Source organism: Oryctolagus cuniculus, chromosome 13 (genome assembly GCF_051225735.1).
Source record: "Oryctolagus cuniculus isolate XC-2025 breed Fujian yellow rabbit chromosome 13, ASM5122573v1, whole genome shotgun sequence".
In the NCBI taxonomy this organism is placed as follows: Eukaryota; Metazoa; Chordata; class Mammalia; order Lagomorpha; family Leporidae; genus Oryctolagus; species Oryctolagus cuniculus.
In genome coordinates, this window is record NC_142879.1 from 78,147,232 (window position 1) to 78,160,674 (window position 13,443).

Sequence of the window (13,443 nt, forward strand, 5' to 3'; positions counted from 1 at the left end):
AAATTTTCCATCTCCTGGTTCACTCCCCAAATGGTGAGAGCTGGGCCAATCCAAAGCCAGGAGCTTCTTCCTGATCCTTTATGTGGGTGCAGGGGCCTAAACCCTTGGGCCATCTTCCACTGCTTTCTCAGGCTATAAGTGGAGAGCCGGATCAGAAGAAGAGCAGCCAGGACTTGAACCAGCACCCATATGGGATGCTGGTGCTGCAAGTGAAGGCTTAACCTACACCACCACAGTGCCGGCCCCCTCAACATGAATTCTTAATAATTATTAGCAGTGTTCTAATGGGAATTGTGAGAATGGGGCATGCTTTATTATTATTACTATTATTATCATTATTTGTTTTTGTGAAAGATTTAATTTATTTTGAGAGGTAAAGTTACAAACAGAGAAGGAGAGACAGAGAGTAAGGTCTTCTATCCACTTGTTCAGTTCCCAGATGGCGGCAGTGGCCAGAGCTGGGCTGATCTGGAGCCAGGAACAGGAGCTTCTTTTGGGTCTCCTATGCAGATGCAGGGACCCAAGCACTTGGGCCATCTTCCACTGCTTTCCTAGGCCATAAGCAGAGAGCTGGATCTGAAGAGCAGCAACCAAGACATGAATTCATATGGGATGCTGGCACCAAAACAGAGGCTTAGCCTACTGTGCCAAAGCACCATGGACCACTTTTGTTTTTTATAGGTTTATTTTCTTTATTTGAAAGGCAGAATGAAAGAGAGAGAGAGAGATCTTCGTATCCGCTGGTTCACTCCGCAAAATGACCACAATGGCCTGTGCTGGGCTGGGCCAAAGGCAGGAGCCAGAAGCTTGATCCAGGAGCAGCTAGGTCTCAAACCAGCACCCTTGTTACCAGCACTGCAGGCAGTAGCTTTACCCGCTGCACCACAATGCTGGCCACTTGTGTTGTATTTCATATCCATTATCTCTGTTGAGCAACTGGTGTTTCATTTCTGTTAGCATTTTTTATTGGTTAAATGTTTATACAGCTCATCTTTCCAGTTTATAAGTTGACTATCCTTTTTTTAAGAACATTATTAAAAACTTTTATTTTTTTCTTAAACGTTATTAGGAACTATAATGCCTCTTATAAAAAGAGCTTCTAGGCTGGCGCCACGGCTTACTAGGCTAATCCTCCGCCTGTGGCACCAGCACCCCGGGTTCTAGTCCCAATCAGGGTGCCAGATTCTGTCCCGGTTGCTCTTCTTCCAGTCCAGCTCTCCACTGTGGCCCAGGAAGGCAGCGGAGGATGGCCCAAGTGCTTGGGCCCTGCATCCGCATGGGAGACCAGGAGGAAGCACCTGGCTTTCGAATCAGTGCAGCGGCCATTTTGGGGGTGAACCAACGGAAAGAAGACCTTTCTCTCTGTCTGTCTCTCCCTCACTGTCTAACTCTGCCTGTCAAAAAAAAAAAAAACAAAAAAAACTTTTATTGACCTTGTAGCCAATATTATATCCATGGATATGCTAGTGTCCCCGTTACCTGCAGTTTTGCTTTCTGAGGTATCAGTTGCACATGGTAAACCACAGACTAAAGATATTTTGTGTATATATGTATATATATATGTATATACACACAAAATATATACAAATATATTGTATAGTACAATAAGATATTTTGTGAAAGGGAGAAAAACCATATTATATATAACTTGTTATAGTATATGATTGTAATTGTCCTGTTGCATTATTAGTTATTGTTGCTAATCTCTTAAACTTTATCATAGGAGTACATATATTATAGGAAAAAAGATATATAGTGTTTGATCTCTTTTTTTTTTTTTTGAAGGCAGAGTTAGAGAGACAGAGAGAGAGGTCTTCCATCTGCTGGTTCACTCCCCAGTTGGCCACAACAGCCAGAGCTGAGCTGATCAAAGCCAGGAGCCAGGAGCTTCTTCCAGGTCTCCCACATGGGTAAAGGGGCCCAAGGCCTTGGGCCATCTTTTCTGCTGCTCTCCCAGGCGATAGCAGACAGCTGGATCAGAAGTGGTGCAGCTGGATAGCAGAGAGCTGGATCAGAAGTGGTGCAGCTGGGACTCGAACCAGCAGCCATATAGTGTTTGATTCTATGTGCAGTGTTTCAGGTGTCTGGGAAATGTCTTGGGTGCATATTCCCTGTGGATAAAGAGGGTCTACTGTACTGCTATTAACAGATAGGGCATGCTCATATTTTAACTTGGTTAGTAGCAGATTTGTAGTAGTCAACCTGAATTTTTTATGCTGACCTTATTAGTCTGCTTTTCACAGAGTCCCATCAATAATCACCTCAGGTCTTAGTGACAAGATTAAAAAACTACCACAGGAGTAATTCAAAAGGAATATATATGGGGGCCGGTGCTGTGGCGCAGTAGGCTAATTCTCTGCCTGTGGCGCCAGCATCCCATGTGGGTGCCAGTTCGAGTCCTGGCCGCCCCTCTTCCAATCCAGCTCTCTGCTATGGCCTGGGAAAGTAGTCAAGGATGGCCCAAGTCCTTGGCCCCTGCACCCACATGGGAGACTCGGAAAGCATTTTCCTGGCTCCTGGCTTCAGAGCAGTGCAGTTCCCGGCCGTTACAACCATTTGGGGAGTGAATCAGCAGAAGGAAAACCTTTCTCTCTGCCTCCCCCTTTCTCTGTCTGTAACTACCTTTCAAATAAACAAATAAAATCTTTAAAAAAAATACATATGGAGACTTTCTGTGGATTTATATTTATCCTCAGTAATTTGTAACAGCCAGTCTGATTAATCACAATGCATCCATACTGAATTTAAAGTAATTACTATTGTGAAATATTTTAAATTGATGCAGCATAATTTATAAACAACTTTTAAAATTTCCATTTTACTCTATACTAATATGGTAGGATATACATGTAATGAAAATTCCTTATTGCTTCTGCCTTCAATTGTTGGATAGAAAATGGGAAAAAAAAACCTTACCTTTTTGGTTGATTTGTATCCCCCATTTTCCATGCAATAACATAAACAGGAAGGAATACTGGCAGCACCTGCCAGGTTCTTCAGGAGCCAGAAGGACTCACACTTCCAAATTGGTGTTCAGTTCCAGGACTAACCATGCTGTGTCGTGGGGGAAAGCTTTGGTGTGATAGGGAACTGAGTTTATTTCTTTTCTGCCAGTTTATTCATTTCTGACCATTTTCTCATCTGTAAACTGGAAATAGTAACCTACTTCAAAGGTTTATGAAGCCCAGAGGAGGTCATGTATAAGTCTGAAATGCATAATTTTTCCTTGAAAATCACTTGGTAACTACATTCTAGGTTTTGTTGTTGTTGTTAAGATTTATTTACTTGAAGGGCACAGTTAGAGCTTCCATCCTCTGGTTCACTCCCCACGTGGCTGCAAGGACTGGGCCAAACTGAAGCCAGGACCCAGGAGCTTCATCTGGTTCTCCCATGTGGGTCCAGGGGCCTAAGCACTTGTTCCATCTGCTGCTGCTTTCCCAGGCATATTAGCAGGGAGCTGGATTGGAAATGGAACAGCCAGGACTCAAACCAGTACTCACATGCGATGCGGTCATTGCAGTTGGTAGCTTTAATGTCATAGTGCCAACCCCAATTCTGGGGTTCCTGAATGCCTTTTACAAAGGAACAGTTTTGTCTGTCTGGATGTTACCCGTTCTCTTCATTTCTTTTTTTAAATTTATTTTTTTGAGAGACAGAGCTCCCAGACATTGGCCTGCTCCCCAAATGCCCACAACAACCTGAATTCTGGGCTGAAGCCTGGAGCCAGGATCTCAGTCCGAGTCTCCCATGTGGTGGCAGGAACCCAACTACTTGAGCCATCGCTGCTGCTTTCCGCATCGATAGGAAGCTGGACTCAGGAGCTGAGGTTTAAACCTAGGGACTCTGACATGGAATGTGGGCATCCTAACCAGTATTGTAACTACTGTGCTAAACACCTGACTCGATTTCTACATTTGTAATCCTAACTTCAGATACTCAGTTATTTAGGGATTAGCAGAAATATGGAAGTACCAGGTCTTCGTCTTTTTTCTTTTTTTCCCTCCCCTTAAGGATATGTTGATAGAAAGAACAGAGCCTGTTAAAGTCCTTGGGAGTCAGGCATCGGAAACATTTTTCTTCCCTCCTTTCATCTGTGTATTTGTTTTTGCAGGTATGGGCGGTGCTGCCATTGCCCCACCTACTTCTCTTGTAGAGAAAGACAAAGAATGTACGTAGAACCATTTCTTCCCCTTTTATTCTGCTATAAATCGTTAACCTAATTATGGGGATTCATAGGTTGGATCACTGTTTCCTGGGTTTAGAAGGAAGCAGCCTGACCCTTAAGGCTGAAGGTGAGCCAGAGCTGCTGCTGTCTTCCACCCCTGCTACTTTTAGACCTTTTTAAACTGATAGCTGTTTTATTTATGACCTTCCACAAAGGGCAGTACTTTCTTTGGTTAATTTGTTCCCAATAGGTTGTTTCAGAGTGAGTGTGTGTGCCTGTGTAAGTATGGTGCCCACACACTGTTTCTTCTCCCAGTGGGGATTGGGACTGAACTTTTCTGTATCATCTAGATCATTTCCCATTGCTCTGGACTGGATCATAACTAAACTGCCCCAAGAAAATGTAGCTTTCTCTAAACTGCTCATACCTGTCACACTATTTATGTTACTATTTAAAGAAGGTGATTTTTAATATATCTGTTGTCTATTAAAAACATATGACAATATGTTACAGTTGAAACCAATCTCCAGGAATGGGGTCCAAGCATCTGCATAGCTTTAAAGCTTCCATTGGTTCTAAAGTGTAGTTAGAGTTGAAATGTGGTCCCTGATATTAAAGACCTTTGTGGTCTGTAAGACTAAGAAAATGGAAAGGTTAGATAGTATCCATAGATACTCTGAGAGTTAGGAGAGAGTTATATTTATTTCCTTGAAACATACAGAAAATCTTATGAATTCAAGCTAGAATTGTCAGTTTTAAAAGGTGAATGAAATTTCAGTAAGGTGTAAAAAGGACGTTTGATGAGATACGGACAGTAGAAGTGGTGTTAAAATTAGGAATCAGTGTTCTACATTTGTGATTTGATCACTTCTTGTGGTAAACCAGAAATGTAGTTTGAATTAATTCAAGATAAGTAATTGATACAGGTGCAATTTCAAAACTTTGTCTATGGTGTCTTGGTGAAGCTGGTTTGCTTTTCTCCACCAGTACCCCGAGATTTTCCTTATGAAGAAGACTCCAGACCTCGATCCCAGTCTTCCAAAGCTGCCATTCCTCCCCCAGTGTATGAAGAACAGGACAGACCGAGATCTCCAACTGGGCCTAGCAACTCTTTCCTTGCTAACATGGGGTAATGATTTTAAGTGTTACTATCTAAGCAAATGTAAAAATGCCTTGAGAAACAGTTTGAGGTATGGGCAGTCCCTTTGCGTAGATTCAGCTTGTTTGAAAATGGGGACATTGAGGACTACAGGGAGACACTTGGTGAGTTCAGTCGCCCAGTGCCCTTCTCAAGGGATTTGTGCTCAAGGTGATACTGGTTTGTACACAACAAGTTTTGAATGGTTTAGATGTTGAGTATTATTTCTCTGGATAGGAAGTTTCTGATAACTACATTTATTTATATTAATTTTAATAACATTTGCACAAATAAAATAGCATATGAATTAGCGTTAACTTGGGTTATCTCCAAAGGGTAAGTAACTTTTTTTCCTTCTAATAAAAAGGTCATTTGCTTTAAGGTCATGTTTCTATACCTTTAGTCTAAAAACTGTTAGTCATTCTCACTATAATTCGGTATTTGTTTGCCAGCAAACAAAGATCAATTTAAAGGTTGACATTCAAGTGGGGCTCGTGGATTTCTTTTTCCCACCTGGCTGGATTTGGTGTATTTAGTGTGCTTTTTGGTTAAGGGAATGTTTTTCTGGTCTGCTCTGATTGTGTGAAAGAACTATCAAATGAAGCAGCATCACACTGAGGTCTTTGTTCTGTGTTGCTTGCCAGGATGCTGCCTTTCATAGAAATGCTGCCAGTGAGGCACTTGAGCCGCCACGCCTTTTTGGGTCTGGGGTTCCTGCACACCAGGAATGTTTTGAGTTTCTAATTCTTGGTGTCCGTCTCCTATCCTGCATGACGCTTTATGGTAGCTATGGGCCACAGGTGCATGTGAAAGTCTAGTTTCTCTGTCACCCTAGTGAAGTGTCAAGTACTCTCAGTAACCAGATGCAGCTGATGCTGACCGTATTTGACAGTGTAGATCTAGAGCTTTTCCATCATTGCTGTAAATCTTATTGGACAGGGTTTCCATAGAATATGTGCTGGAGACTTCAGCTTTTTTTTTTTGCTTGATGGTAAAAATTGACATTTTGCTGACTTCCCTTTTAAACAGGAATTATACCTTTAACTTAAGAAAGATGTAATGTGGTGTAATTGAAAAGATTTTAGTCTTTTTACTCCTAGATTAGCTTATTCAAATGAAAACTCTTAAATACATGAAATTCGGAAACAGATCTGGTGGAAGCAGGGTTTTGTGGGTCATTTTGAGCAGCAGTGGTCACTGGGGGGCGCCCTTGAGACTCATGTGGCGCCTCAAGTGTGAAAGCTGTGATGCTATTGTAAAAACAGTGGACTAAGAAGCAAATGCTTCGTTAGTTCCACTTCTGCCATTAATACCCACAGAAATAATTTCCTTTTCTCAAGATTTATTTATTGGAAAGGGTTACAAAGGGGGGGGGAGGGGAGAGCTTCCATCTACTGGTTTACTCTCTAAATGGCCCTAACAGAGGTGGGCCAGGCTGGAGCCAGGAGCCTCATCCAGGTTGCTCATGTGGGTGGCAGGAGCCCAAGCACTTGGGCCATATTCCACAGCTTTTCCCAGGCCATTAGCAGGAAGCGGGATGGAAAGTGCAGCAGCTGGGACTCAAACAGGCACCCATATGGGATCCCGGCATTGGAGGCAGCAGATTAACCCATTACACCAGCCCCAGAAATACTTTCTGAATATCATGTCTTGCTTTACTTCTGGTCAACCATAAGGTCATCATCTGGTTCTGTTTCCTGTTTGTTAAGTAGGTGATTTCTAAGTGTTTATTGATTCAAAAGTCTTCCATTGGAATTCTGTGCTATATCTTTATTGTCTGAAATTTGATACTTACTTTTTGACAGGCTGCTCTTTTCACTAAACTGCGGTCATAAACTATGTAACTGCAGTTCTGGGAGGACTCAAGAAGTCTGGTGTTTTCCACAGAGGTATTGGGAAGATTCTATAAGAACTAGAGATTACAGAATATTCTGGATTGCAGTCATTAGCTTAGGATATCTGGAACATCTCCAGTTTCCCTCTAAAGACTCACTGTTAATTATCTGTGATTTCATTGAAGCCCTTGTGGAATTTATACTCTCTTTCTCTAGAAGGAGATCATAGTGATATAAAATCCAACTTATAGTTGATGATGTCAAGTGAAGGAACATTTTCCGTTCTCCTCCTAGTGGCACGGTAGCACATAAGATCATGCAGAAGTACGGCTTCCGGGAAGGCCAGGGTCTGGGAAAACATGAGCAGGGACTGAGCACTGCGTTGTCAGTGGAGAAGACCAGCAAGCGGGGCGGCAAAATAATTGTGGGTGACGCGATGGAGAAGGGTGAATCTCAGGGTAAGTCTACAAAGAGGCGGCGCTCCCTCAGCCCAGCTGGAAAGGCCAGCGGGCTGTGATACGGTAATTCTAAATTTATGATGCATTTCTACTTGTGTTTTGTGAAATGCAGAGGCCTCAGGCTCATCTTTATATTTTCAGAACACGGCTAATAGAAAGATGAAATCCTCTGGGAGGAAAACAACAATGGGAATTAGGCAGGAAATGAACAGTCCTGAGGAAAGTTATTTCATACCTACTTTGGGCAAAGAATCTTGTTTTCTTGATAAAATAATTATGTTTTTGTGGCATGAAGGACAGAGCTATGTGTAGTCTATTGTTATTTTATCTGTTATATCTTTCTGTTCAGTGAATCATTTCTCCTTTTCCCCCTTTCTCTAGCCTTTCATTATAGATGTGGTTGATTGCTTGCTCTGTGAGATGTAAAGTTTTACAGTCTGTTGATAGATGATTTTATTTTGATTTTTACAATCTGCACTGAGAGCATATAGGAATGTGACAAATGCATAGTAGCATTTTAAGCAGGCAAATTGAGTTAATTTTAAGTCATCTTAGCTGAGTTCCCTTTCTTTTTTTTTTTTTTTTTTTTTTTTTTTTTTGACAGGCAGAGTGGACAGTGAGAGAGAGAGACAGAGAGAAAGGTCTTCCTTTGCCGTTGGTTCACCCTCCAATGGCCGCCGCGGTCGGCGCGCTGCGGCGGGCGCACCTTGCTGATCCGATGGCAGGAGTCAGGAGCCAGGTGCTTTTCCTGGTCTCCCATGGGGTGCAGGGCCCAAGCACCTGGGCCATCCTCCACTGCACTCCCTGGCCACAGCAGAGGGCTGGCCTGGAAGAGGGGCAACCGGGACAGAATCCGGCGCCCCGACCGGGACTAGAACCCGGTGTGCCGGCGCCGCAAGGCAGAGGATTAGCCTAGTGAGCCGCGGCGCCGGCCTTGAGTTCCCTTTCTTAAAATAAGGAAACTTTTCGGGCAGCCCTGTTGATGTGCAGCTCAGGAAGCAGCAAGTCAGCCTGAATATAGCAAAAAAACAGTGGTTATGCCAATTTGTGTCAGCCATAATTAACTGCTTGTTATGCTGGGCTAATGACTTTGGACTGTTACTCGCCAGTTCTTACAATCACCTGTCATTGTGACCCATATGTGTTGTCAGCCCTTTAGAAAGTGAAAGTGAAATGAGCAGGTTGCAGGTAATAGTGGAAGCTAAAAATTTTCAGTAATTATTATACAAACATAAAACAAATGCCTTCATTGCAAGTAAGGCTACATTTTTTGCTCAGAAATTATATAGATGCTTATTAATGATTCTAGAACATAGTGAACATTGCTCTTGAAGTTAAATTGGTCATTGTAAGTAGGCCTCACTTCTGTGACATGTCTGTAATATGTTTTTACACAGATGCATCTAAGAAGTCGGATTCAAATCCATTGACTGAAATACTTAAGTGTCCCACTAAAGTCGTCCTACTAAGGGTAAGAAGCAAAAGAAAAAAACCTGGCTGCCTGCCTTAATTTTTGTGTTCCCTCATCCTAGACCCTGACCAACATTGCTTTCACCCCGCCCCCATACCATTTACAGTTAAAGAAGTCTAAAAATAATACTTTGGCAAATAATATCTTTGGGTAGACCCTATTTAAGGCTGGTTTCAGATTCCCTTTTTACTAATGTTTATGTTTCTTTGCTAAAAACAGTGTTTGAGAGTACATTGAGTGATTACTTTGAAATTGCTAGGACTTAAGCTGAGTTTATGCATTTTGGTGCTTTATAGATGCTCTTAAAACTTTTAAAAACAACGTATTGTTTTGGTGTTTTAAGAAATACCAACCTTTGAGTGTTTCAGGGACAGTATTTTTCGTTGTGTCTTTGGAGATTGAAAACATTTGCTGTTATGAATAAAATTCATTTATTTGTTATGTATTTGTAAATTATACTGAGCTTAAATTATTTTGTTTGCTTATAGAACATGGTTGGTGCAGGAGAGGTAGATGAAGACTTGGAAGTTGAAACCAAGGAAGAATGTGAAAAATATGGCAAAGTTGGAAAATGTGTGATATTTGAAGTAAGCGAGTTTTCTTTTGCTACTTATAACCCAAGTTGTAATGGGCAGTTTACAAAACATTTTCTACAAGTACAGGGGATATTGCTGTAAGTAACATATTGTCTTACTGCCACAGACAACAGACAGTAATTAACACTTTTCTTATTGTGACAGTTTTAAATATAAAAACAAGAATGACATCAAATGTGATTTGGTGAAGAAATAAATTTTTTTTAGGTTTATTTATTTATTTGAAAAGTAGAATTAAGGAGACAGAAATATCTTTCATCGTCTGGTTCACTCCGCAAAATGGCCGCAATCACTGTGCCAGGCTGAAGCCAGAAGCCAGGAGCCATCCCAAGTAGGTGCCAGGGTCCCACACACTTGGGCTATCTTCTGCTACTTTCCTAGGCACATTAGCAGGGAACTGGATCAGAAGTGCAGCAGCCAGGATTCAAACTGGCACTCAGATGGGATGCCAGCTTTGCAGGTGGTAGCTTTACCCAATGTGCTACAATGCCGGCCCTCAGAAATGTTTCATTTTATGACTGAGGATCAATGTAGTGATTAAATACCTCTATTGTAGTGTGCTCGAGTAGTTTAGCTATTTAATCATGCCTTTGATTTCAGTCATTTAGCAAGTATTTATGTAGTGACTCATATGCTCTGTACTATATTGAGAGTATTTGGGATGCAGGAAACATTATATACTCTCTGATCTGTGCAATTGAAGAAATATAAACACAGGTAAAACAGCTAGGGAACATTCAATTTCTGAACTTGGTTGTATTGACTTTAAGTATAGGAGCTGAAAAAGAGAAGTAAGTCAGCAAAAAATAGAGGTGGCTGTGTGAACAGTGTCAGCAGATATGAGCTGAGTTTTGAAATGACTAGGTCAGTTTTGTGGGCAGGACCAGGGAAGGGAATTCAGATTGGGGAAGAAGCTTCTTGGAAGTAATGTAGATGGAATGGGTGGATGTGAGGATTAGGAGGCGACGTGTTTACATAGATGGAAGAGCCATATTACAGAGGACTTAGAAAGCTAGTCAGTCAAAATTGAGATCTAAAGTGAAAAGTGTTGAGAGCACAAATCTAAAATTTCTGCTCCCATTTCTTCCTTTTTCCTTACTATATTGCTGTTTGTAGGCCACATAAGTATTTGCTTGTCCATCAGTTGGTGTAGAACCTCTAAGAGTCAAAAACCACCTTGCTTAGCTGTGTGTTCCCAGCACCCAACTACAAAACAGGCATTCGGCATAATCCTTGATGACAATTTAAACTTGTTTGGTTTTGGACTACTGTTGTCCATGTATGCTAATGAGTAGAATGTTTACTCCGATGCAGATCATGTAAAGGAGAAAAGTCATAGTGCTAATCTCAAATTATTCCTTTTACTCTTTGTGTGTGTGTGTGTGTGTGTGTGTGTGTGTGTGTGACAGGTAGAGTTATAGACAGAGAGACAGAAAGAAAGGTCTTCCGTCGGTTCACTCCCTAAATGGCCACAGCAGCCAGCGCTGTGCCAATCCGAAGCCAGGAGCCAGGTGCTTCCTGGTCTCCCGTGCGGGTGCAGGGGCTCAAGCACTTGGGCCATCCTCCACTGCCCTCCCGGGCCACAGCAGAGAGCTGGGCTGGAAAAAGGGCGGCCGGGACTAGAACCCGGCGCTCATACAGGATGCCAGCGCTGCACACAGAGGATTAACCAAGCGAGCCATGGCACCAGCCCTGATTCCTTTTACTCTTACTGTCATTTCTCTTTCAGATTCCTGGTGCCCCTGATGATGAAGCAGTACGAATATTTTTAGAATTTGAGAGAGTTGAGTCAGCAATCAAAGGTAGGTTGTACAGCTAAAATAAACAAACAAAAGTTGAATTTGTGACCTTAACTCTTATAAATGAAGTTACTGTTAAAGTTAATGCTGTCATGATGTCTTACAAGATACCTTTATTAACCGCCTGTCTTTTTGTTTGCCTTTTAGCTGTTGTTGATCTGAATGGGAGGTATTTTGGTGGACGTGTGGTAAAAGCATGTTTCTACAATTTGGATAAATTTAGGGTTTTGGATTTGGCAGAGCAGGTTTGATTTTAAGAACTAGAGTGCAAGTCATCTCCAGTGATCCTTAAATTAACTGCAGACTGAGCAGAGGAGAAGGAATGGTAAAAGCCTTCGTGACTGTTGATACTGAGACTCTTGGAAGGACTTCTAAGATATATGTTGGTTTATCCCTTTTTTATCTTGTGGCTTTTTAATATAGCATAAAAATCCTTTTAAAAAAACAACAATTGTGTGCCTCTCTGATTGTTCCTCTTTTTTATTACTACTTCTGAGTTCATTACTCTTGCTAGAATTTCATGGTAATTTTCAAGTGCTTTGATGATGCAGCATATCTTGCACTAAAAAAACTGGGGAGTTTTGGGACATGGGGTTGTATTAAATTATCCTTTGTTTTTCTTTCTCCCCTTTCCCTTTTTAATAAAGCCTAGAAGTTATTAAACTAGTTCATAAATTCTGTAATAAAGTAGCATCTTGGCAGTCTGCCAGAGATGAAAATGTCTGCTTTCTCTAACAGAGAAATTCTTTTCAGTGACTCCAGTCATAGAAAAAACTCTGCAGCCTGAGCTAAGAATAGTGAGCCAGCCATGACCTATTTGGATGAATAATTTGTCATTCAGCTAAGTCAGACTGTAGGGTTTGTAGTGGATTTATGGAACGTGTGGGTATAGAAATCATGAATCACTTGTTTTCAGAGATTCAAGCTTAGTCTTTAGGGTAGATCAGAAATGACAAATTAATTCAGAACCTAGCTGTTAAGTTGAAAATATGTACCCAATTATGTTTGGGTAATGGCAATTCTATGGGGTCTTGTTTCTATTGGCCAAAATCCAGCAATGTTAATTCTATTATATGTAATTTTAAAATTTATAAAACTCAACCCTTTCATCTACTTTAGAATTGTACTGCAAATTAATATGGTTTCTGGAAATGTGAAAAGTTGTACCACTGAAGTGCATTGATAAATGGGGCTAAAAATTTAGCAGGGCAACACAAAAAAATATTCATTGCTGAAGTTCATTGCCAGAGCAATGGATGTTTCCAAAAAATATTCAAGCTTATGATCTGTTCCTTGCTTTTCCCAAATATTGCATGTGACTTTCTTTGAAGTGGCAACTGAGGGACCTGAACCTCTGTTGTCTCTGTAGATTATTATGACATGAACGTGCACTGTGACCCTTGGGGGGAAAGCTCAACATTGTTTGCATCCATGGACTTGGTTTGGAGACAGGAATATTTTGACCCTTTTTACAAAAGGATTTTCTCATGTTTTTATTTAACATAAGTAAAGAAATAACATTTTATCTTTGGTGGTATTATTTTAAATAAAATTAGGACTGGAGTTCTGTGATAAAAGTGCTGTTAAATAAGGTAAGTTGAGTTAGAGAATATAAGATACAAAGAACTGCATAAGTGGATGTTTAACAGGACCATAAGAATTCAAAGCAGTCATGAAACTCTGCCCTGTTCTACCTGTGGGGTTAGGTGGATGAATATAAAGACCATGTTTGAACTTACAGGTATCTAAATGCCATTTATTATGATATAGTTTAATTTGTATATCTTTCTGCCCAGTCTCTTTAATTACTACTTTATAAATTATCCACATCTACCTTAGTCATTTAGTACATTATATGTCATGAGTTTCTGGCATAGGGATCCAACTTCTACATCTGCAAATGAACCTTGAGAAATTTGAAATTTTCAGTGGTAACTAAAATTCAAATTAATTTCAACACAACAGTTTTAATATAAGCTAC

The 13,443-nt window shown here is 40.9% G+C and overlaps 1 protein-coding gene across 3 annotated transcripts in view; it reads left to right on the forward strand.

The window, feature by feature from the left end:
- LOC103347327 (splicing factor 45) overlaps nucleotides 1-12,181 on the forward strand; it is a 37,139-nt gene extending 24,958 nt beyond the window's left edge. For all 3 annotated transcript variants that reach the window (XM_070055804.2, XM_051834754.3, XM_089312383.1), the window contains exons 6-12: nucleotides 4,112-4,168; nucleotides 5,153-5,294; nucleotides 7,433-7,596; nucleotides 8,994-9,067; nucleotides 9,556-9,654; nucleotides 11,393-11,465; nucleotides 11,610-12,181. In XM_070055804.2, coding sequence (XP_069911905.1) covers nucleotides 4,112-4,168; nucleotides 5,153-5,294; nucleotides 7,433-7,596; nucleotides 8,994-9,067; nucleotides 9,556-9,654; nucleotides 11,393-11,465; nucleotides 11,610-11,713 — 713 coding nt within the window. In that variant the 3' untranslated portion in view covers nucleotides 11,714-12,181. The remainder of the gene's footprint in view (nucleotides 1-4,111; nucleotides 4,169-5,152; nucleotides 5,295-7,432; nucleotides 7,597-8,993; nucleotides 9,068-9,555; nucleotides 9,655-11,392; nucleotides 11,466-11,609) is intronic.
- The last annotated feature ends 1,262 nt before the right edge of the window (nucleotides 12,182-13,443 follow it).